The sequence below is a fragment of the Musca autumnalis genome, unplaced genomic scaffold (assembly GCF_047663935.1).
Source record: "Musca autumnalis isolate F117 unplaced genomic scaffold, ASM4766393v1 scaffold_2, whole genome shotgun sequence".
In the NCBI taxonomy this organism is placed as follows: Eukaryota; Metazoa; Arthropoda; class Insecta; order Diptera; family Muscidae; genus Musca; species Musca autumnalis.
The window spans coordinates 3,831,438-3,854,778 of record NW_027411755.1 but is presented as its reverse complement, the minus strand read 5'-3'; the positions used below and the strand labels follow the sequence as shown (position 1 = coordinate 3,854,778).

At 38.5% G+C, this 23,341-nt stretch overlaps 1 protein-coding gene and 1 long non-coding RNA gene across 2 annotated transcripts in view; both read left to right on the top strand.

Annotated features, from left to right (window-relative positions):
• The window catches only part of LOC141393553 (uncharacterized), a 144,687-nt gene that overhangs the window by 13,566 nt on the left and 107,780 nt on the right, over positions 1–23,341 (top strand). The gene's annotated exons all lie outside the window — the stretch shown is intronic.
• mira (coiled-coil domain-containing protein miranda) lies at positions 14,069–16,887 on the top strand. Its single transcript, XM_073966635.1, has 2 exons — positions 14,069–16,045; positions 16,136–16,887. The coding sequence occupies exons 1-2, from the start codon at positions 14,195–14,197 to the stop codon at positions 16,769–16,771; spliced, it is 2,487 nt and encodes an 828-aa protein (XP_073822736.1). The 5' UTR covers positions 14,069–14,194; the 3' UTR covers positions 16,772–16,887.

Sequence of the window (23,341 nt, the reverse complement as noted above, 5' to 3'; positions counted from 1 at the left end):
TGTGTATTTTGATCCTTGAGCCAAGTTAAATCCGGTTTCCATTACCTCTTTACGTAAGGATCGGCCAAAAAAGCGTATCTATAAGGCATTAATTTCTCCACCAAGTAATGTTTTGAGGTCCTCAGCAAAGCAGAATTCATTATTTTGTTCATATTTGAAAAATTGGATGATTGGCACATATGAGACATTTTTCAAAACGCTTTGTTAAGAAGCAAACTTTAAAGACAAACTTATGAAGTTGGCCTAAGATTATATATTTTTTAGGTTTTGCATCGTATAATACACAGTTTTCTAATGGAACTAACCTAAATGAAGTATTTTTGAGTGAAAAACGTATGTTTATATTGAAAAATATATTACGGCGTATACCAACCTTAGTGCACTCCCAACCTGCCTATCACAAAATGGCGCAAAAGTACATTTCAACCGTTCACGTTTTAAGCATTTTTTGAATAGAAGCGAAATTGATTGCATACACAAGGTTAACATCGTAAGGACTTCCACATATTATTTGGTCGAGGAATAAATTCCTTATAGATACGCTTTTCTGGCCGATCCTTACATAAAGGGCTAATGTAAACTGCCTTAAACTTTGGTCAAGGATCAAAATACACAAATTTATGGGATACCAATGATTATATATTGTTCGAGATAACATCCATAGAATCAAACAAATCTAATCATTAGAGCTTTTGTCTACAAAATCCATTGAGTTACCCAATAAGTGCTCAATTTGTGGAAAAAAATTGCTGCAAGGACAATCGCCAGTTGTTTTGGCTACCTCCAAAGGACTTTTGTTTTCAAACAGCCTTCAAATCTCATAAAATCTATTGAATTCACTACTGTTAACTAAAATATTGACAATTTTGATCTTAAACTAAACAATGTTAAGGCCTGGGTACATAAGCTGCTTCGCCTTGCTTTCCTGCTTCATTTCTGACATAATAAAAATAAAAGAATAAAGAAGGCCGAGCAAATTTCGAACTGGGTTGCCCTTTTCTTTTTTATTCTTTTATCAGAATCAAGCAAGGCAAGTAGGCGAGGTAGCTTATGTACTCAGGCCTTTAATATTTAATATTTATTTATTCTTTCCAATTCCAAGTCCGAAGACCTCATTTAAGAAATTGACAAAACAACAGGATATTTAACTTAACAGAAAAAAAACTAATCAGAGAGATGCTCAACATAGGCACAATAAAAAAAACATATAGAAACTTCAATACACAACTACTTTCCACTAGTGAAAGTATCGGTATATAATTAATAAAACATAATCCGGCTAAAAAACTACTCGGTTTCCGAGCAGCAATAGCTCACATCATTACATATAAATTACAATAAAATTACGGAATTTGAGCATAAATCCTAACAATTAAAATTATGTATAAATACAATTTTGAACAGGGAAAAGAATTAAAAGGACTACTCAATTAAATTCATAAAATAGAAATATTAATTAAAAAGTTATTAATGTAAAAAAATAGAAAAAAATAAAATAAATAAAACATAGTATAAAAATACACTGACAGAATGGAAGACTACTAAGGAAACTGCAACAGGCAGAATCACAATCATGTAAATAGGGAGATGAATAAGTAATTACATTATAGGTGGGGCTGTTTCAAAATACACACAGAGCTTATATTTGTATGTACTTGGCAATAAATGAAAGTATCTCAACCCGATAGGCAATGAATTGAATTTATTATTTAATTTATTTCAATTCTCTTATGCCCAGTCTTTCGACCTTAAGGCTGTACACTACAATATAATGCCATTATAATTTAAAATTAAGTAATTTAAGGGAGGGATAACAATACTACTCCAAAACTCAATTACTATGTAAAAATATATGTAGTAATTATAATTAATCTATATTGAATATAAAACATTTTGATTGATTGAATTATTATACTCCAGGAAATGAAAGGGATGTTAAACTACTCCATAACAAATATACAGAGCTTTAGTATAAAATAAATATAAATAAATAATAAAATTACAATTTTTTGAAATATTTTGATTTTAGTGAAATTTCAAAAATGAAGCATTTAATGCAAGCAATCGAAGAATTTGAACTACTCCAATAACAACTGCGTTCACACATGAATATGAACTAAACCACCAAATCGTTCATACTAAAAAAAAATTTCAAGCAAATCACGAAGTACGGGTACACCCACATTCATATGTATACGCAGCATATAAATTTTACATTGTCTCATAAAGAAAAATGTTGAGTATTTAGTGGACCATAAAAAAAATTTAAAAAAATTATTTGAAACACAAGATTGCAAAAAAAGATATTGAATATATTGAATATAAAACATTTTAATTGATTGAATTATTATGCTCCAGGAAATGAAGGGGATTTTAAACTTCAGGTTATTATTTTCTTTTTATTATGTCAGAAATGAAGCAGGAAAGCAAGGCAATCAGGCGCGGCAGCTTATGTACTCAGGCCTTTAAACAAATACAAAATAAACAAAAATGGATAAGTTTAAACATATTTTTTGACCATTTCCGTTTTTTGTATGGGCACTCCTATTATTTTGAACGCAACTGTATATACGTGGGGGATTCTAAATGGATTTGAACAAAGTTATCCAATACGACGAATTTGTGGTATGGGATTCTCATCGGTCCTTGGTCACACAGAGTGGTTTCATTGAAACAATGCGATGAGTTGTAATTCGTAACATTTCATTTGTAATTCGATTATACTATTTGTAATTCGTAACATTATATTTGTAATTCGAGAATTCCAATTGTAATTCGAATTATTCCATTTATAATTCGAATTATTCCATTTGTAATTCGAATTGTTTCATTTGTAATTCGAATTATTCCATTTGTAATTCGAATTATTCCATTCGTAATTTGAATGATTTCATTTGTAATTCCAAATAAAATAATTCGAATTACAAATGGAATAATTCGAATTATAAATGGAATAATTCGAACTTTAAATGGAATAATTCGAATTACAAATGTAATAATTCGAATTTCAAATAGAATAATTCGAATTTAACATGGAATAATTTGAATTACAAATGGAATAATTCGAATAACAAATGGAATAGTTCGAATTACAAATAAAACGAATCGAATATGGAATAGTTCGAATTATAAATGGAATAATTCGAATTACAATTGGAATCCTAGAATTACAAATAAAATGTTACGAATTACAAATAGAATAATCGAATTACAAATGAAATATCACGAATTACAACTGGAATGTTTCGAATTACATGTGAAAAAGGTGTAGTCCTCTGGCAAACTACGCACTTCATAAGCCAAGAATACTTTTCCAGGGATCTTATTTGTGGTGAAATATATTTTTGAAGAACAACGTTTTTAATCATTAAATCGAAATATTCCTAAATGCTTTAACTGTTATCACGTATAACCAATGTTCTGACATATACCGACATATACCCGTATATTCCTCTTTTCCATTAAAGCTTCATTAGAATATTTTTATAAATTCAATGAGAAGAACCGGTGTTATGAAAGGTTAATGACATCAAGGTGGATATGAATCGGTTGTAGGTATGTAGCTAGCAAATATAATGATTGTTACCCGCATATTTTTCACAAGGATATGCGTAATGGTGTAAATGTATCCAATGTGTACGCGGAAAAACGTACGAATGTGATGGAGATTCGATAGGGGCTACACGTTGCACATGCGCAAATAAAAAGGTGACAATCATGTTTATGACACACCAACAATAATCTTAAAACACAGCTAAACTTACCATTTTATTACAAATATATACAAAATATATGTATGTATGTACGTTTATGTGTGTGTTTGGAGGGAAAGGTAGAACGCACCCATACCTCCATACATAACTGTCAAAATGCAACACACATATTTCAAGTATTTATTTACACACAAACGGTAATGACAATTTACTGTGTCCGTCCAACCCTGTCGCACAAAACCCAAGAAATGTAAGCAACAATTCAGGAAACAAACAACTAACCACCTAGCCACCCGGCCTGGCCCAACAGTCATTTTGTCTCTTGTACGTCACACAATGCACAATGTAGTCATACTGCGATTAAATCACAATCTTCAAGGGTGGTTTTTCTTCTCTATTATCGAACTTCTTAAGATAATAAAGAATTACGTCGTTTGTCTTCAGCACCACATTGTTTTGGAATGCGGCTGCTTCTGATTTCTGTAAAAATACACAAAAAGAAGACAATTGCGTCCTAACTTGAGGAGATTTACTAGAGACCAGACCGGTGTGTCTGTGTGTGCGCGCAGCTGAGCAATATTTTCTCCCTTCATTACATTTTTAACTATTTTGCACACCTTGCCGGTTTTTCCCAGGCACACGCATACACACAAACGAATAGTCGGAAGACAATTGTCGGTATTTCCTTTTTAGCGTTTATTCCTTTTATATGACGAATATCCTTTCTAATGAAATTTCAAATCAAAGGAAATATGCTGCAATATCAATGAATACCAAGAATGGGCGAATTGAAATTGGAGTAAATAATCAATTACATCCGCCTGATTGTTAATATAATTAAATATTAGAAGATAATTATGTAATGGGTGTTACGTCTCCCATTAATAATTTGCATCGTTTTGTACCTTCAGATGACAAGTAATTTACATTTTTAAGTCGGGTGGAGACGCTTCGTTCCTTTGGAAATGTAAACCAAAGATGAATAAGATGAGCACTCGGCTTTACGTCTCTCTTCGTGTTCATCATTGATGTAAACACATTATGAGAGAAGGGTTAGTTAGAAGTTATAAACAAATATTTACTTAGCATGGTACCGAAGGTCAAAGAAATTTCCAAACTTTTAGAGCTGGTCCTGCAAAACTCACTGTTCAGTACTAGCAAACTATTATTTGGAGGTGTCGAACGTCCTTTAACTTAAATTCTGTCAAATTTTGGTAATGATCGGTCAATCCGAACAGAAGTTATAAACAAATATTGACTTAGCATAGTACTGAGGTTCAAAAAAATTTCCACACTTTGAGAGCTTCTCCTGCAAAACTCACTTTTTAGACTTAGCATACTATTATTTGGAGGTGTCGATATGGCCTTTTTGAAATCTGGGAAAGCTCGCGAGTTTATGGTCCGTGACTTGGGTGCCTTATAGTACGTTTATATTAACGAAATCGAGTGTATTTCAACTGTCGATTCGTTTGCGTATACGTCAAATGAAATCTCATCTGAAATTCATTGGATTTCATTTGACGTTTATGCAATGGAATTGACAGTTAAAATCGAGTGGATTTCGTAAATGTAAACCTTGCATTAAAGACAGTCTGATTAACGACATATGTACATATGTATGTATGTATATAGCCACGGGTTCTAAAAGACTATTTTCAAACCTACTCTGCTACTTTCGTGATAGCAAGAATTTCTGCTTGACAGGCGCTACAGCTATCGTTAAGCTTATATGAGTGTTTCAATAATGGATTTTCGGCGCCAGAGCATTTCTCCATATTGGATCCAACGGTATATATTTCCAGTTCGTTCAATAAAGAGTTATATAAAATGTCCCTGCTTGGAATATTTACTGAGGGTGAGTCAAACCTAAAAAAGTGGGCCTATAAACGCATGTGCGATTACTGTCGCCAGATTTAAGTTGAATGAACTGTGAATCTCGCCACATTCTCGACACTCGGAGTCTAAAAGCCGTTTTTCAACGGGGCCAGTATATCAAGAAGTTGGAGATCCAGCATCACGTTCAAAGCCCCTTGGACAGTAGTGTCTTATTCCTAAGGACAGAATCACGCTTTCATACAACCAGTGTGGTTTGAGACCTAAACTTTTTTCAATGGAGTTCCTGCAGGACTAAGACCTTTCTTTGTCCGCTACTAGACATTTCTTTTCCATGTCAAGTTTATGGCACGGAAGTTTATGGCAAAATTCTAGAGCAACTCCATCTAAAGCTGGTAGCTGGAAATCGGGAAGTTTTCGCTTCCTAGGGCTCACTCCATGACCATTGTCATGGGTCCAGCTCAGCAAGGTTGATAAGAGACAAGGTTCATACAAATTTACCACTTATGAGTACTACTAAATTCTCAGCATAAGGAACCACCTTAGTTTTCAGTTCGTCGAAACTCATATGTATTTCGTTTATCACCAGAAGGCGGAGTAGGCGTGAAAGAACCCTCTCCTGCGGAGTACCTCTGCTATCAGTTTCCCCCGGGAACTCTCTCCTATGTACGAACTCGTAATTCTGCTTTTCAGCACCTCATCCCATTCCACTAGGATGGAAGAAATTCCTGTGTTCCTCATTTGGCCCCTCTTTATTGAATTGTTCACATTCTTATCAATGTCCCAACCATCTCATGTAACCGTTTTCTACCGACTTACCTTGATCTATGAGCGTTCAGATTTAGAATCTACTTATGCCCTAATTTCAAGATCCAGTAACATTTCCATTGTCTTAAAAAGTCAGGAAGAAATACTACTTGATCTTTAGTCGTTAGGGAATGTGTGAATCGACTTCGCCGCTTTGGGTGTGTAGATCACCGTTACCACTTTTCACAGACTCCCTTGCGATCGCCTATAAGGACTTGCTTCTGGTCACCTATAAAGACTCACTTTTGGTCATCTAAAAACTTCATGCTGATACTTATATTCTTCTTTGAAGATAGTATTTGTAGGTCACCTTTAAATCATTCCATACAAAAGGTATGGAGAAAAGCAGAATGGCCTTAAAAATCTGCGCTACATTCTGGATGCTACCAGCTATGTAGTATACCATCCGGTCAGGTAATTTCTTCCCGAATTCGGACCGATTATCTTCAAAAAAAATCTAAATTTTCCAGATTTTTTTCCGAATTCGGGCCGATTTCGTTGCGAAACTCTAATATTTTGTTTGAATTTTCTTAGAAAATTCTTTCCGAATTTGGTGGACTCGGCCAGTTGTATGGCCGTACCGAATGTACCGAATTCGGAAAGAATTCGGCATCAGAATCGGCAACTTGGGCAGAGATTTTGACCGAATTCTCAAAGAATTCGGAAAAAAATGTTAGCTGGGTACCCACAAACGCATGTGTATTCGTTGATGCGCCAACACAGACTGATATGTTTTCATTGTTAATGATAAAATTTGAAAGCTCTAATAAAGATTTCCAAAGTTCTTTCGTGAAATATAAAAGCTCTTTTCATGTGAAATACAGAAACGCAATTGCTTTCAGAGGTGAAGTGCATGTGTGATGTGAAATGTATGCACGGTGAATTCCAGACATGCCCGGTAGTTCGCTTCTTTGTTCACGTCTGTTTCGCAAACAATCAAAAGTAAAAAGCGTACACACCCACACCCATGTGTTTTCGTTTATGCGCCAACGCTGACTGATATGTTTTTCATTGTTAAGATGAAGTTTAAATTCTATAATAAAGCTTTCGAAAGTTATTTCGTGAAATATGAAAGCTCTTTTCACGTAAAATACAGAAACGCAATTGCTTTCACAGGGGAAGTGCATGTGTGATTTGAAATGGATGTATGGTGAATTCCAGAACATGCCCGCATATTTTGTTATGAAAATTAAAAAAAAATTAAATGCTCATGGAGAACACATTAAATGTTAGTCCTATTGAGTTCTTTGTGGAAATTTTCAAATAGTTTCCTTAAAAAATAAGCATTCACTCAGCTCTCGCCATCAAAATTACAGTGTGTCGAACTCACACGAATTGGGTGTAATGTGTGTTGCAGAAAAGCTTTGCGTGTGTATATTTCATTTGTACAGGTGAAGTGAATGCCCGAACAGGCCCGTATATTTCTACCAATCCGTTATGGTGAGATTTATTATGAATAAAACACCTGGGACCCCGAAGAAGTAAATACCAGGTTTTGAGAAATCCTGAAAAACGGGTTTTCGGGATCGCCATTCATGCTATCGAACTGTTTCAGTTGTTTTCCGAAATTGCATTTAGTTACGTCAGTGTTTATACCCTCAGCCTTTAGGCTAAAGTGGGTATTTACACTTTGATACGGCCAAAAATGTGCCTCATCGAAATAATGGTTTTAGACCCCAAGTATGTTTGTACGATATCCGTTTCAGACAATTTTGAGTCTATCTAGCAATGTCCGTCCGTCTGTCTGTCTGGCTGGCTGGTGCGCACGATAACTCTCGAACGGATCAATCGATTCGGTTCAAATTTTGGGTATCGAAATATTTTGTTCAGATTTGATTTAAGTTCGAAGATGGGCCATATCGGTCCACTCCTTCAGGTACCTCCCCCACAAAAGTTCAAAAATGTTCGGAAAAATTGTCCGCACGATAACTCTTGAAGGGAGTAACCGAATTAGTCCATACTTTGCACATCGTGACATTTCTACCAGACATAGATGAGGTTCCAATATGGACCCTATCGGTTCACTCTTTCGGGTACCTCCCACACAAAATTTTGCTTAAGTGCAGTTTAAGGCCTGCTCTCGAATCGATTTGATTTTTGTTGCAGCCACTTGTATTCACGACCCCCATTACGATTATATAACTTTTTTCAGGAGCAAGTCCATATATCCTCAGAAATCAGCACGAAAACTGCAAACAACCCATATAATACCATGTGTCGTAGTTGGAGTGCACGATAACTCTCGAACGGATCAACATATTTGGTTAAAATGTTGGGTCTTTCAATAGTTTGTCCAAACTTAGTTTAAATTCGAATATAGACCATATCGGTCCACTCCTTCCGATACCTCCCCCACAAAGGTTCAAAATTTTTCGCCAAGATTGTGGGCATGATAACTCTAGGAGGGAATAACCGAATTGAGCCAATCTTTGCTATTGGTATTATTACTTTCAGCCATAGATCGAGTTCTAATATGGACTATATCGGTCCACTCATTTGAGTACCTCCCACACAAAATTTGGAAAAAGTATAGTTTAACAACTCCTCTCTGATCTTATTAATTTGTGACGCAGCAGGTTGCACTTGCGGCCCCTGTTACGATGTTGTAATTTTTTTTCGTGGGAAAGTCCATACTTCCTGAGATAATGACCCAAAAAGGTCCAGAAAATCCTACCGGCACCACCTAAACTGGCTAATGTGTAAAATAACCCTTTAAGAGAGAAATCGATTTAGCTCAAACTTTGTAAATTGAAAAGTAAAATTGTAATATATTTAAATTCAGAAAATTATGTACAACATATTTAATTATATAGTCTGTAAGGAAAATATCCATAGACTAATAAAGAAAAAAAAAAATATTTCCTACGGATTTATATTAGGTCCGAATATGTACTACATCGGATCACTCCTATGGGTACATCCTACCCAAAGTTTGAAAAATGCACTCGTCTTGGATCATTCTGAATTTTGTTGCAACATGTAGCTTTTTGCGGCCCTTTCCATCCTGGAAAATTTTCCCAACAGCTAAAAAACCTACAGAAGTATTCTGTTAACTTTTTTTCTTCGGGTACGTGGCTGAGGGTATATCTCTGTCGGCTCAGCTGACTGATACTTTCTTACTTGTTTTATTTTAGGTTTGTAAGCTCATTTTCTGCTCAATCTGACCCTGGGTCTATCTCCAGTTGTAGGGTTGTGGCTTCGATGGAATTTAGGTTTGGCAGGACAGTTGAAAAGGTGCAGTGTGTCATGCGGGCCTGTGCCTCATGCCGGACAGATGTTTTACACGGTGTCATCGATCCTTTCTCCATAGGAATTTAGACGCCTGCAACATCCCGAGCGTAGTTGGGCTAAAACTACTCTGGTTTGTCGTGACAGCTGACGATAGGGACTTGACGACCTTGTTCCTATATTTTAGCTTGTCGTAGATAGCTGTGACATGCCCGGACGACGGAAACAATCTGTCGAATGTGACCCCTAGAATTTTGGGGTTGTTTGTGGTCGGAATTCTGCTACCATGATATACAACTCTGTTCTTACCTCTGCCGTGGCGGATATTTACATATTCCGCGCCAAAACCTATTAGCATTTCCCTAATGACATTAGGAACGGTATCTGACGCCAAGATCGTACAACCATCCGCATAGGTTACGTTCTCAGTGCCGTCTGGTGTGGGAGGTTGAGAATAAGCAGTTCCGGAAATATCACCCCGCCTTGGGGAACTCCTTTTTTCGCTCTACGGGTCTTGGACTTCTTGATCCTGAATTCCACGTACAACTAGCGTCCACACATATAATTGATTATCCAACTTTCAAACTTGACCATGGGTTGTCTGCTCGATGTCTTCAAACAGCGTGGAGTGCTTGACAGTATTAAAGGCTTTTGATAAGTCAGGCGCCATTATCACTGTTCTATCACACGGCTTGCTCTGGTTGAGCCCTCGACTAATACGTGTGGAGATGGTGTGCAGCGATGTTGTTGTGTTGTGCTGTTTACGGAATCCATGTTGATGATAGGCAACTGGATAGCTGTTTCTGATGCTTTGGAGTACTAAAGCCTCAAGGGACTTTGCTACGGGCGACAAAAAGGGAAATCAGCATGTACGATTCACTTTTGCTGGCATTCTTGTCCGAGTTCAGTAGCGTGTGGCTAGCGATAGTTTGAGAACTTTAGTGAGATAATAGACTCCCGGCACATCCAGCTGTTTTACCATTACCATGGAGATTCGACCAGGGCCCATCGCTTTGGATGACTAAGCGTTCTGGATGACATTCGCAACAACATCCATTGTAAATTGTGGTGGTTCATCTTTGGCAGGAAGAGATCTAATGCGACGTAGTACTTTTATCTTCGCCCTGTCCCTGGGAGCTCGACAAATAGTCGATTGAAATAATGTCGATTGCATCTCAGTTGTTCTGTAGTGCGATACTAGTAAACCACCGAATTACAGGCAGACGTCTTTAAGTGGAACATTTTAATTACCAATAATTAACGAATAAACTTTTTTGTCCATATCATCTGTGCAACGGTACACAGTGGTAATAGTTGTGTAGAGTATGTGCCACAAACATTTACAGTGAAGATATCATTGAAATAGCAAAAATTCCCACAGAGCTGCATTTTGGTGGAGAGCTAGGGTTTGCCATTAGAAGCAACGTCCTAAAAGTCCCCATCGATTCCATGTGTGCAAAACAAGTTATTCGGGGTCAAAGGTCAATTTTTAAGGGTTTTTAGGTTTTCGGATTTATTTTTTGAAAACGGTTGATCTAATCAAAAAGTGGCTAATGTAAATATTGAGACAGAAAAATTATCTACAAGTTTGATCTTTATAATTTTTTTCGTAGAAGGAACCGTTCTTGAGATATAGCTGTTCTAAAAAACACATGATTTTTATGCACTTATAAGGAAATATGCACATATTCAGACCGGCTAAAATAAGCGAAGTAACCTGGTCTGTCCCCCGAAAAATATATATTTTTTTAAGAACGAAATTATAGCTATCTTTAAAAAAAAATCCAACAGAATCGGAGCGTGTTTAGTAGAGTTATTCAATGTTAGAGTCATTTTATGCAAAAATAACCCATTTAACCCACACGTGTAATCGAAAGACCAACGGGAACGACCCCAACGAAAACTCTCCGATTTTTTTAAGTTTTGTCCGAAGGTAGGGTTTGTTGCGTTGATTACGGAAATGTATAATTTTCAACGGCTGCGGATCCGGTTCGCCGGTAATTTGACCCAAAAGGTCAAATTTAAAAACCAGGTTAGACCCAGTTGTTCTGAACCGAATACTGCAAAGTGGATATCGTTTGAAAGCTTACGGAAGTATCTAACACATAGTGTCGTTACTTTAACCGGTTCGCCTCATAATGTACCTACGCGGCTAATTTTTTATTTACCCTTTAGATCGCGATATCTCGAAAATAGTAAGTCTTTTTTAAAAATCGTAATGACCACTCTTGTAGACAATTGTTAAATCTACAACTTTTACTTAAGCCGGCTTTCGCTAAGTCTTACCGTTTTTGAGAAAAATTAAAAAAAAAACTGAATAATGCCTCCAAAAATGACCTTTGACCCCAAATAACTTGTTTTGCACACATGGGATCGATGGGGACTTTTAGGACGTTGCTTCTAATGGCCAACCCTAGCTCTCCACCAAAATTCAGCTTTGTGGGAATTTTTTCTATTTCCCCCTTATGCACATGTCTATTTTGACCGGACTATGGCGCCCAATTTAAATTACGTAGTTTCTTGATAATATGTGAAATTTTCGACCGTTTTTTTCTCGTAATTTCTTACATTACGGAAATTTTTAAATATCATTTAATAACTTTTTAGTATATCCCCCATATATGTATGTACGTATGTGAATATTTAAATAAAACCTTTAAAAAAGTCTACAGTCACCAAGAAAAATGGCGATAATGAGTGACAGTGGTTTATTCTTTGTACAACGTAATATTTCTCTCAAACTTAAATGAAATTCGAAGATATATCGGACAATTGCTTCCAGCAAATTGAATGCAAAACTTCTGCATTTATTCGTAACAGCCACAATCGTTAGGCAAACAAGTTTTCATATTTTTTCGGCAATTTCATATGTCCGAAAAAAGGAAACAATTTTTTGAAAACCCCTAAATATATAGCTTTTGGGGAAAAGGAATTTGGTTGGAAGTCTCAATTGAGGATATACTTCTGCCGCCAATGCCGACTGATACTTTTAATCTTACAAACGAACCAACCAATTAAATAAATATTCACAATTTTGAGACTGTATTTTAAAGATTATTTACGTCAGAATCGGACAAAAGAGATATTATTTTTCGAAATCAAGGTCCCATTGGAGTAACTGCAACTGTTCTAGAAATTTGTCTTAAATGTTTGTCTTAATGGCTGAGTCCACAGTTCGGTGGTTCCGTTAATCTTATCCTAATATAACGATGATCTGCAGAGGAGTTCTCCTCTAAGACCCTGAAATCCTGTAATTCTTTAATAACAACTGCAAATCTGGCAAAAATCTATGAATTTATTTTTTCCTTCCGTTTGTCGGATCTTACAAGGCTGACGGACAGTAAGGCTACCCTCAAAATGAAGTCCTAGGCTATATATTTTTTCAACATGATGTATTCCATGAGTCGTGTTGATTTATGTATGTAGCTACACAAACTTTGACAAATATGTGTATATTCTTCAAAATGGGGCTAGGATATGGGATTGGGGTTAATAAATGTGTGTACATAGGTATATATACTATACATATGTATGTATGTATTCACTTAATTACAATTGTCTAAACTACATATTCTTCTTTACTATAAAATCTTGTAAAAAAAGGAGACACAATCTCCGTTACGGTTTTTGAAGATGGTAAATTGTGTCGTCCCCCTGGCAATTATTGTCGAAGCGTAATAAAAAAATGCTCCCTTCATATCGAACTAGTTAGTTTACTATGACGATTGCGACCTAAGAAGAATGTCTTTTGTTTTTCAGGCCAGGTGTGCATTTGGATTTACCGTACTGATCTCGCTACATGTTCCCAGTGAAAGCCACTACGAATGCCAGCACGTTCCATTCAAACATACCAAAATTACGCGCCGAATGTCTGAAGGTATTCAACCATGTTTTGTTGTTGGTATTTACTGAAAGTCTTGTGTGTATAGGTAGCTCTGCAATTACAACAACTAGTTTTGTATGAGTCTGTCTTAAAGCAATTTACTACTTCTTGTATTTTTCCTGTGGCACAGACTTACCTTGTCTGGTTGATCTCCTTTCCTGTGCAGTATTTCCCTTTTGCTCAGCAAGAAATCCACCACCACAATCATTATCGAAGCCATGATTAAGTACACGACTACTACTACAGCTGCACACATTTTGTTGCTTGTCGACGGTCGTCGTGGTATTTCCCATTAGTCCTTTGCCGTTTCGGGGGTAATTTCTGAGCATGGCATGTGGCGTAGCAAAGTTGTGAGTTACCTCTGGCAAAAAGACCGAGTTGATCAGTTAGGTTTTGTCTGTCAAACGTAGAGGAACTTTTCCGTCTAAAGAAGAAAGTATCCTTTAAAGTAGATAGTGTGTAGAAACGTTGTAGTTTGTTGTGTCGATGAGATAAGAACTTTGTTAAATTTGAAAAAAGAACGTTAATTGTTTTGTTTGTTCTATTAAATTGTTATTAAATATTTACTATTATATTGACTTGTCCAAAGAAGTGTTCAAAACGTTATAAGCCAACGCAAATTGTTAAAAAAAGAACGAAAGGAAAAAAGCTCAAAACAAACCTAACAAAAGCAAACTTTAAAGAATTTTTATTTTAATACGAAACTAAAATTGAATCACAAATTTTAAAAATGTCGTTCTCCAAAGCTAAACTCAAGCGTTTCAATGATGTTGATACCGTAGCCTGCGGTTCACCAGCACGCCATGCCGTCAATGCAGAGGGTTGTGGTACACCCACAACAGCCGCTGCTGCTGCCAGTACCACCTCTACTGCCGCCCATCCTGAACGTAAGGAGCAAATCGAAAAATTCTTCAAGGATGCCGTACGTTTTGCTTCCAATTCGAAGGAGGCCAAGGAATTTGCCATACCCAAGGAAGGTGGTCTCAAGGAAGATAAGAAATCCAAAGGTCTACGCTTGTTCCGCACCCCATCATTGCCACATCGTTTACGCTTTCGTCAAAATTCCGATGTAACAGCAGCTGCTGTTAGTCACATTAATGGCGGTGGTTCATCAACGGCCAGTTCAACCCCACTACCATCGGCAGCTACCACCCCCGTTAAAGAAATGCCCAAGTCAGGCAGCCGTTTGAAGGGTAAAGAAGCCTTGCATCAAGAGATTCGCCACAAAAACGAACTCATTGAGAATTACATGAGCCAAATTGATGTCCTCAAACGCCATGTTGATCAGTTGAAGGAAACTGAGGCCAAACTGCGCGAAGAACATGCTGCAGCCCAACTAAAAACTGAGAATATGATCCATGATATGACCAACGAAAACAAGTCTCTTAAGGAACTCAATGATCAACTAACTCTTGATAACACCAAACAATTGGAAACCATTGCCAAACTAGAAGCTGAGATTCGAGAACTTAATGAGAAGCATGCTGCCCAAGTGGCGGAGTTGGCTGAACTCAGTGATGGTCTAAAAGAAAAGAATGATCTTCTAGAATCCGAGGCCAAAAAACAATTGGAATGCCAATCGACAATGCAGGCTCAAATCTCAAAACTTGAACAAGAAATTCATGATGCCCAAAGCCGTTTGGCTGCCGATGCAGAAAAGGCCAAGGAGAACTTTGAACTAATTGAGAACCTTAAGAACATCAATGGTTCGCTAATGGCCGATGTTACCAAACTCAAGAAGCAAATTGAGCAGGATGCCTTGTCCTATGCCCAAGAGAATAAGGTGATTCAAAACGAAATGGATTGCTTGAAGAACGAACGCAATACCCTTAAAAATGATTTGGCCAGCAAGTGCGATCTTATCAAGTCCCTGCAAGATGAAATCCTCGACAAGAATTGCGAAATTGATGCTCATTGCGACACAATACGCCAATTGTGCCGCGAGAAGGCCCAATATGTTGAGAAGGAGCGTCTCATGAACTCTGCCGAAGAAAAAGTCAGAAATGCCGAGGCCCAAGCTGAGCAGAAGGTACAAAAACTAGAATCCGATCTAGAGAATGCTCTGGAACGCGAGAAAGCCTACTGGCGCAGTGAGTTGGAGAAACGCCAAAAGATGGCTGAGAATGAAATCATTAAAATCGAATTGGAGAAACAAGATGTTATGGTCCTATTGGAAAGTACGAATGACATGTTGCGCGAACGTGACGAAAAGATCCAAAAATACGAAGATCAGTTGCGCAACGGCATTGACTACTATGTCCAATTGACTGACAATCTCCAAAAGCAGGTGGTTGATCTGAAAAACGATGTTGCCAAAACCATTACCGAGAAGTACAACTACCAATTGACTCTAAACAATACCCGATCGACGGTGAACATTCTGATGGAACGTCTCAAGAAATCCGATGCCGATGTTGAACAACTGAAAGCAGAACTTGAATCACTGCAATTGGCCAAGGGTGCTTTGGAACAGAGCTATTTGTCATTGCAAGCCGAGCTGGAATCGCTGAAGACCCAATTGCAGGAGTCGGAGTCAGCTCTAGCTGCACTGAGGGCTTCATCGGAAACGCTACAAAAAGAGGTATCCCTTAAAGAATCCATGTTCAATGAAATACTAACATCCGAAGAAGAAACCTTGGCTAAATTCACTAAAATTGCTTCTTCATTCCAGGAGCGCATCGACGGCGATGCTGCCAAATACCTGGACATGTACAATGAGCTCAAGAGCAAGGATGAGACACGTGAAATCTATATGCAAGACATGAAGAAGGCTCTCGACGAATTCGCCACAGTTTTGCAATTCGCTCAGTTAGAGTTGGACAACAAAGACACCACCCTGATCAAGGTACGTGAAGAGTGTGAACAATTGAAACTGGAAAATATTACCCTGAAATCGAAAATGGAGGAGAGTTCCTCGAAAGTGGCAACACCCGTCAAAAAGAACAGCACCGATTTGGAGAAGATCGAAGTGCTACTAAATGATTCCGAATTGCGGGCTGAATGCGACAAAATAGCTTCGTGGTTCTTGAATTCGAATGACAAGAATGTGCGCAACGATAGTTCGAGTGAAATCAGCGAATTGTTGAAACCCACCACACCCAACAACAAGGCAACACGAACCACCTGCACCACACCTGTTCGTTCATCAGGCGGCAAGGTGGCTGTCAATACGCCACGTACACCGCGCACCCCCAAAACCGCCTCATCACATACGCCACGCACCACACCCAAAAAGACTGTCCTCTTCCCCGGCAAGGAAAACATTCCCAGTCCCCAAAAGCAGGTGCTCAAGGCGAGAAATGTATAAAGAAGGCTGGCTGGCAGAGCGGCGCTAGTTACTCTTTCCCCCTCCTGTGTGTATTTATAAACAACTAGACTAGACTAAATTTTAGCTTAAGTTACGTTTTGTAGAAATTAGAAACAAATAAATGTCGTCTAACCAACTCTAGAGAATAAAGAAAAAAGTTATGTTAACTCCCAACGAAATCCCTATTACTTCGTAAGCATTCCCCCAACTAGATGATATGCATGTTTTTTGTATTTCACGATCTACAAGTATTCCATTGTGAATGATATTTGAAAACAAAAATATATTCTTGAAATGAAAAATGAAAATAAACAATTGTGGCCTTTTTGTTTGCAATATTTTCGGGTTCTAAAAGGGTGTTGGGGATGAAAATTGTTCCCACGATCATTGGGAAAAACAATTAATTGAAGCAACATTAGTCTGCCTGCGCGTCATGAGATTTGTTTTCTTTTGTTTTTATCCGCAAAATACAATTGGAAGAAAGGAAACAAATAGGATTTCCTGTTTTGTGAGTCGTCAAACAAACAAAATGATTGATGCATTGCAAGAAGGAGTCTTCCTCATAAGGAAGTCCTTCGAGCAACTACAATTACTCAGGGTTTCAGTTGTTGTTTTCTTACTCTATTGTTCTACATTCAATTTAAGGTGACGCAAAGTTAAGGGTGATTTTAAAGAACAAATGTGACTTCCACTCAACTCATGTGCAACGTCGTTCAAAGATCATTAGACCGTGAGAAGAAGAAACTATGCATCCGTGTATAGGAATTCTAATTTGCTAGCAGATGTTCAAATTTACCAGTGTCGACTGGCTACTTTAAACTTGTAAATTTTAAGGGGTTGTTTGTGGCATAAGAAAACACAGAGGGAAATTTAAAATAAATGTCGTTATTATATTTTGCTAAGATATGTTCACATTAAATCCACACGAAATTTGTTAAGCCCTCTATAATCTAGGAACGCAAATATGAATCGTGTATTACTTTGGAAATATTCAGATTAGTAGCGGAATACGTTGAAAAGACACAAATTTGGTTTGGGCAGGTAAAAACATTCATTTCGGAAGAAAAATTACTTAACTCTGCTGAAGAAAAAGTCAGAAACGCAGATGGGCATGTTGACCAGAAGGTACAAAAACTAAAATCAGATTGAACGGGAGAAAGCCCACTGGCACAGTGAGCTCGAGGAACGCTAAAATATGGCTGAGAACGAAATCATGAAACCCGAATTAGAGAAACAAGAAAAACCATTAGGTTTATTGGAAAGTACCAATGACTTGTTGGGCGAAGTGAGGAAAATATCCAAAAATACGAGGTTCAATGAGCAACGGCATTTAGAGGATTACGATACAAGACATTTCGAAAAATGTAAACTGTTGTAGTGATGCCGGAGTTAAGCCTCCACAGTGATTCAGAATCGTTTTTACAGTGTTTTATTTAACTTGTTTTGGTGTCCGTTTAGTTCAAATCTAGTAACTCATTTTTAACACATTTTTGACCAATCAAACTGAAACTTTGTACACTTTTCAGATTTGGATGACAACCAAAACCAATATGGGTCCATTTTTTCCTATAGCCCCCATATAACGATACCACTCGATTTCAGGCAATTTAAGTTGTTATCTACATTTTCGGCCTAAATTGACTGTAATTTGGTTATGGACTTCTCAGTGGTCAAAAAATGTATTTACTATAAAGTTAAAAATAAGAAAATAATTAAAAAAATGAAGTTTCAGTGTTTTATTTATAAATGCACTTAAAACTGGAAAAAAGTTAAAACGCTTGCCGTTAAATTTTGCAACCATTTTTAATTTAAATGCAAGCGTTTTATTTGAGAGATTTCATCATGAGGAAGAATATACTTATTGAGGCTAAGCGACAAATTATTTTCTAGTTTAAGTGCATTTATAAATAAAACACTGAAACTTAATTTTTTTAGTTTTTTTTTTTTTTGTAGTTATTGGGTAACATCTTAAGCTGTCATTCAACATAAATCATCTGAGCTGTTGTGGAACCAGGGCAAATGTGTAGGTTAGGTTAGGTTTGGGGATGTGCAGCCACTAACTTGTGACTGCGTCACTCGGAGACCTTCCGGTCCATTGTGATCATCCAGGGGAGAAACTATGAAAGTATGAAAAAAGTAATTAAGTAGAAAAATTTTAGAAGGGGAAAATTAGTTTTAAAGATGAAAAAGTTTGGGTGGTGATGGTTGGTACAATATTTGAAATACGGTTCACGTGTTCAGGTTGCGCGGTCCCAGCCATTTCAGATTTCTGATGATGTTGTAGATTACAGCAGGTTCCACAGTTGAATAGAAGGTTAGACACGGTGGAAAGTGAACACCCACTAATCTATGCCGCCTGCGAGCCAGGGCTGGACATCGACAAAGGAGGTGCTCGATCGTCTCCAGCTCCTCCTCATCCTCATCCTCACAGAGTCTGCAGTAGTCAGTAACATCCTCATCCCATTTGATGGTAAGGACCCTGATGTAACAGTGTCCAATAATGACTCCCGTCGTTACCCTAACTTCAACTATACTCAGGTTCAACAGAGAGTTCGTTCTTTTGACTGACAGAGACGGCCATATGGATCTTGCCACAATGCACCTAGGTTAATTATGCCACAAATCACTGGCTCTTTCGTCAGAGAATGCTTCAATTTTTTGGAAGAAATGACAAATGGGTGGTTTGATGGAGTCAGCAATAGCTAGATCTGTAGACTGCGATCCTCGTCTAGCTAATTCATCTGCTCTTTCATTACCCAGATAGTCGCGGTTTCCTGGTACCCAGCATAGCCGGAAGCCGTAAGTTAGCGTTCCCAAAGCTGATCTACACTTAAGGACGACATCGGATTTGATGTTGCAGGATTTGATGGCTTTAAGAGCCGCTTGACTATCCACAAAGATAGTCACCGGTTCAAAGATTACTGCATCCAAACTTTTTATCAATTCCGCTGCCTTCCAAATCGCGAAGATTTCAGCCTGAAAGACACTACAGTTGCTGTCTAGCCTGTAGGTGTACTCAAGAGATAGCCTTTCGCAGTAGACGCCAGCCCCGGTACCTTCCTCCATCTTGGAACCGTCTGTATAAAAAGCCAGACCGTCCAGAGGGGGGTTACTGCGGTGCCAGTCGTCTCTACTAGGTATAACGACGTCTATATCGTCAAATCTCAGGACTGGTGATATATATGTAGTCGCTCAGTTTTCCGCGTTGGTTCACATTTATACCTGATTCGTTCAGGATACATCCATGCCCATAGGCACAACCGCGTCAGAGATCCTGTTCATGCAGCCGTAGGGCACTGCGAGTTGCCTGACACTTAATGCTGAGACTCGGTGGTTTTAAGTTCAGCATTGCGTTCAGAGTAGCCTGTGGTGTGCTCTTGGTGACTCCAATTATGAGAATCGCGGCAGCTCTTTGCACCTTGTCAAGCCTACTGGATGTCGATTTTTGGCGTAGTGAGTGTCACCAAACAAGAGAACCATAGAATAAGATGGGTCTAACCACGGTGTTATACAACCAGTGTATAATCGATGGGTTTAGACCCCAACTTTTCCCAATAGAATTCTTACATGAATAAAGTGCAATCAATCCTCTCTGCGCCCTTTCCTCAGCATTCATGTTCCATCGCAATTGACAGTCCAGGATTGTGCCAAGGTACTTTGCCTCGGGCGAGAGCTGAAGCTGCACTCCATCTAGTGTTGGTGGTACAAATACGCCGAGCTTACGCTTTCTCGTGAACATTACCAGTTCTGTCTTGGTTGGGTTTACTCCAAGGCCATTGGCCTTAGCCCAGCGCGACAGCGTCGATAATGCTCCTTGCATAAGCGCCGAAATGGTTGACGGAAACTTACCGGAAAGGCAACAACTTTTATACCTTGATTGTCCAGATCAGTCAAAATATTGTTTATAACAAGTAGCCACAGTAACGGTGAGAGCACCCCTCCTTGGGGGGTGCATCTAGTTACTGTTTTCCTAATTTTTGTCTCCCCAATGCTGGAGTTTATAATTCTGCTTTCTAGCATATTATTTATCCAGCAAGTTAGAGGTTCAGCTGTGTTAACTTTCTTAAGTGAGAGTTTTATGGACTCAAGTTCTACGTTGTTAAAAGTCCCTTCTATGTCTAGAAAGGCAGCCAAGGTAAAGTTTGAGTTTTCCATATTCCTCTCAATGAAGCCAACCACCTCATGCAAGGCAGACTCCACGGTTTTGCCTTTGATATAGGCGTGCTGTGAGTTGCTTATAGAGGTGGTGTCTACATGGCTCCTTATCTCCAGATCGATCAGTCTTTCGAGAGTCTTAAGGAGAAAGGATGATAAACTGATGGGTCTATAGTCCTTTGGTGCAGAGTGACTAGGTTTTCCCGCTTTGGGAATATAAGTAACTTTTACCTCTTTCCACAGACCCGGTACATATGAGAGAGTCAAACACGCCCTATAGATCTCCTCCAGGATTTGATATAAACGTGGCGATGCAAATTGAAGCATCGCCGGCGTTATACCATCCGGTCCAGGTGACTTATATGGCTTGAAAGTGTTGACAGCCCATTTAGCCTTATTTCTGTTAACCACCTTGTCAATGAGATCCGAATTCATAGGCTCTTAAATTTGGAAGTCGTCACATTCACTATTGACGGTGTCCGCATCCTTACAGCCTGGGAAGTGGGTCTCTGCCAGGAGGTTAAGAGTCTCAGTAGCAGAGTCTGTCCACGCACCATCTTGCTTCTTGAAACTTCCGATGGATTTAGGGTCCTTGGAGAGTAATCTTCGAAACCTAGCTGCGTCGTTCACTCCTTCTACTGACTCACAGAAATTAACCCAAGATTTTTTCTTAGCTCGCTTGATCTCACTCTTGTATTTATTGAAACTCAACTTGTAGGAGTCCCAATCAATGTCGAGTTTAGTCTCATGCGCCCTGTTATACAGTCGCCTTGTGGTTTTTCTAAGCTCGCCAAGTTCCTTGTTCCACCACACGGGCTGAGATTTCTTCCCAGGATAGGTTAGTGGACAGGATTCCTTATGGCACCGGAGAAGAACGTCTGTAAGATTATTTACGGTCCCATTAAGATCTTCAACTGTTTCTATATTAATATTAACACGTTCGCGGACACAAGCACATTCAGAGAGGTGAAAAAATGACGCCCAATTATTTTCAAAATTGGTTTTTTTGTTTCATTTATTAATTATTGTTTATTATTATTATTTTTTATTTATTATAGTGTATCTTGTTGAAATAAATCGTATTATGTATATTAATCACCAAAACTTACGATTGTATACAAGTAAATGAACAAAAATTGGGTGACAATGTGAATGCTATAGCATTCACGTCATTTTGCATCGGAATGTTATAGCATTCACGTCCGCGAACGTGTTAAGAGTCAGTTGAGAACTCATTAGTTCTGTGTACTTATCTCAGTTTGTTCTTCGCGGGTTCCTATAAGGAATTTGGCGATCTCCGTTCAAAAAGACATCAAAGAATATCTTCATATGATCCGAGAAGGAACATTCTTTAGATACCCTCCAATTCCTTATGGCGGAGTCATCTAGATTAGAGAGGGTTAGGTCGATGACCTCTTCCCTATCCCTAATTTTAAAGGTTGGATCATTACCCCTGTTACATATTCGTAAATTATAGATAAAATAAAATCGAATATAGACTCACCCCTTTTGTTGGTGTCCTTGCTGTCCCATTGAAAATGGTGAGCGTTTGCTGTAATTAGATAAAAAGATTAGATTTAAGCTCTTTTTACCTACTATACAAGTCCTCACCTTGTCCCCCTCGGACGCGGCGAAGATGTCGAAATTGGCATTGTTTAGTCCAGAAACCTTATTCTTATAGATATAAGGCTCCTGGACTAAGACAATGTCCACTTCAGAGGTCGTGTGGGACAAGGGTAGTTCAGCGGCGGCGGCTTTGCAGTGATGCAGATTTATCTGCAGGATGCGCAGCTTTTGCCGCTTCCCTACCTTTACTGAGTTTCGTGGGTTCGAAACCGAACCCATCCTGAACCGAAATTCAGTTTTCCCTCACATTCTCTAAGATATAACTCCCCAGGGGGGTCAACCGCCACTCTTGCAACCAAACCACCATCCTCGTTACAGGGTGCTAGACTTATTAAAGTCCAGCCCGATGTAGTGAGGTTGGGATTTTGCAATCTCAGCATTTTCAGCAGGAGCTCCTTGTCCACTGTAGGTGGGGGAATCCACGCTGAAAGAATCTTCCTGGACGGAATATCGGATAGGGAGACCGCCGCAAGATCAGTTCCTTCCCACAGAGCGCCAAAGCCCTCAACTGTCCGAACAAGAAAATCTCGTGACTTCTTGTTCAGATAGTTAATAACCTTGACACCCTTTCGTAAGAAGGCGCTGCCAAATTGTCGGTCTTCCTGATCTTCCGGTCCAGAAACTATGGCAGACCGAAGACCAGTTTCAAAAAGCAACCAGTGACTGTCGCTGATTGTACCATTTGGGTCAGCTCTGTCGATGATTGCCAAATGAAGGTCTTTATCATCTGCCACTGTAACCGGTCTACTGTATGGCTTTTTGCGTCCTTGACCGTGCGCCTTGGAGTTA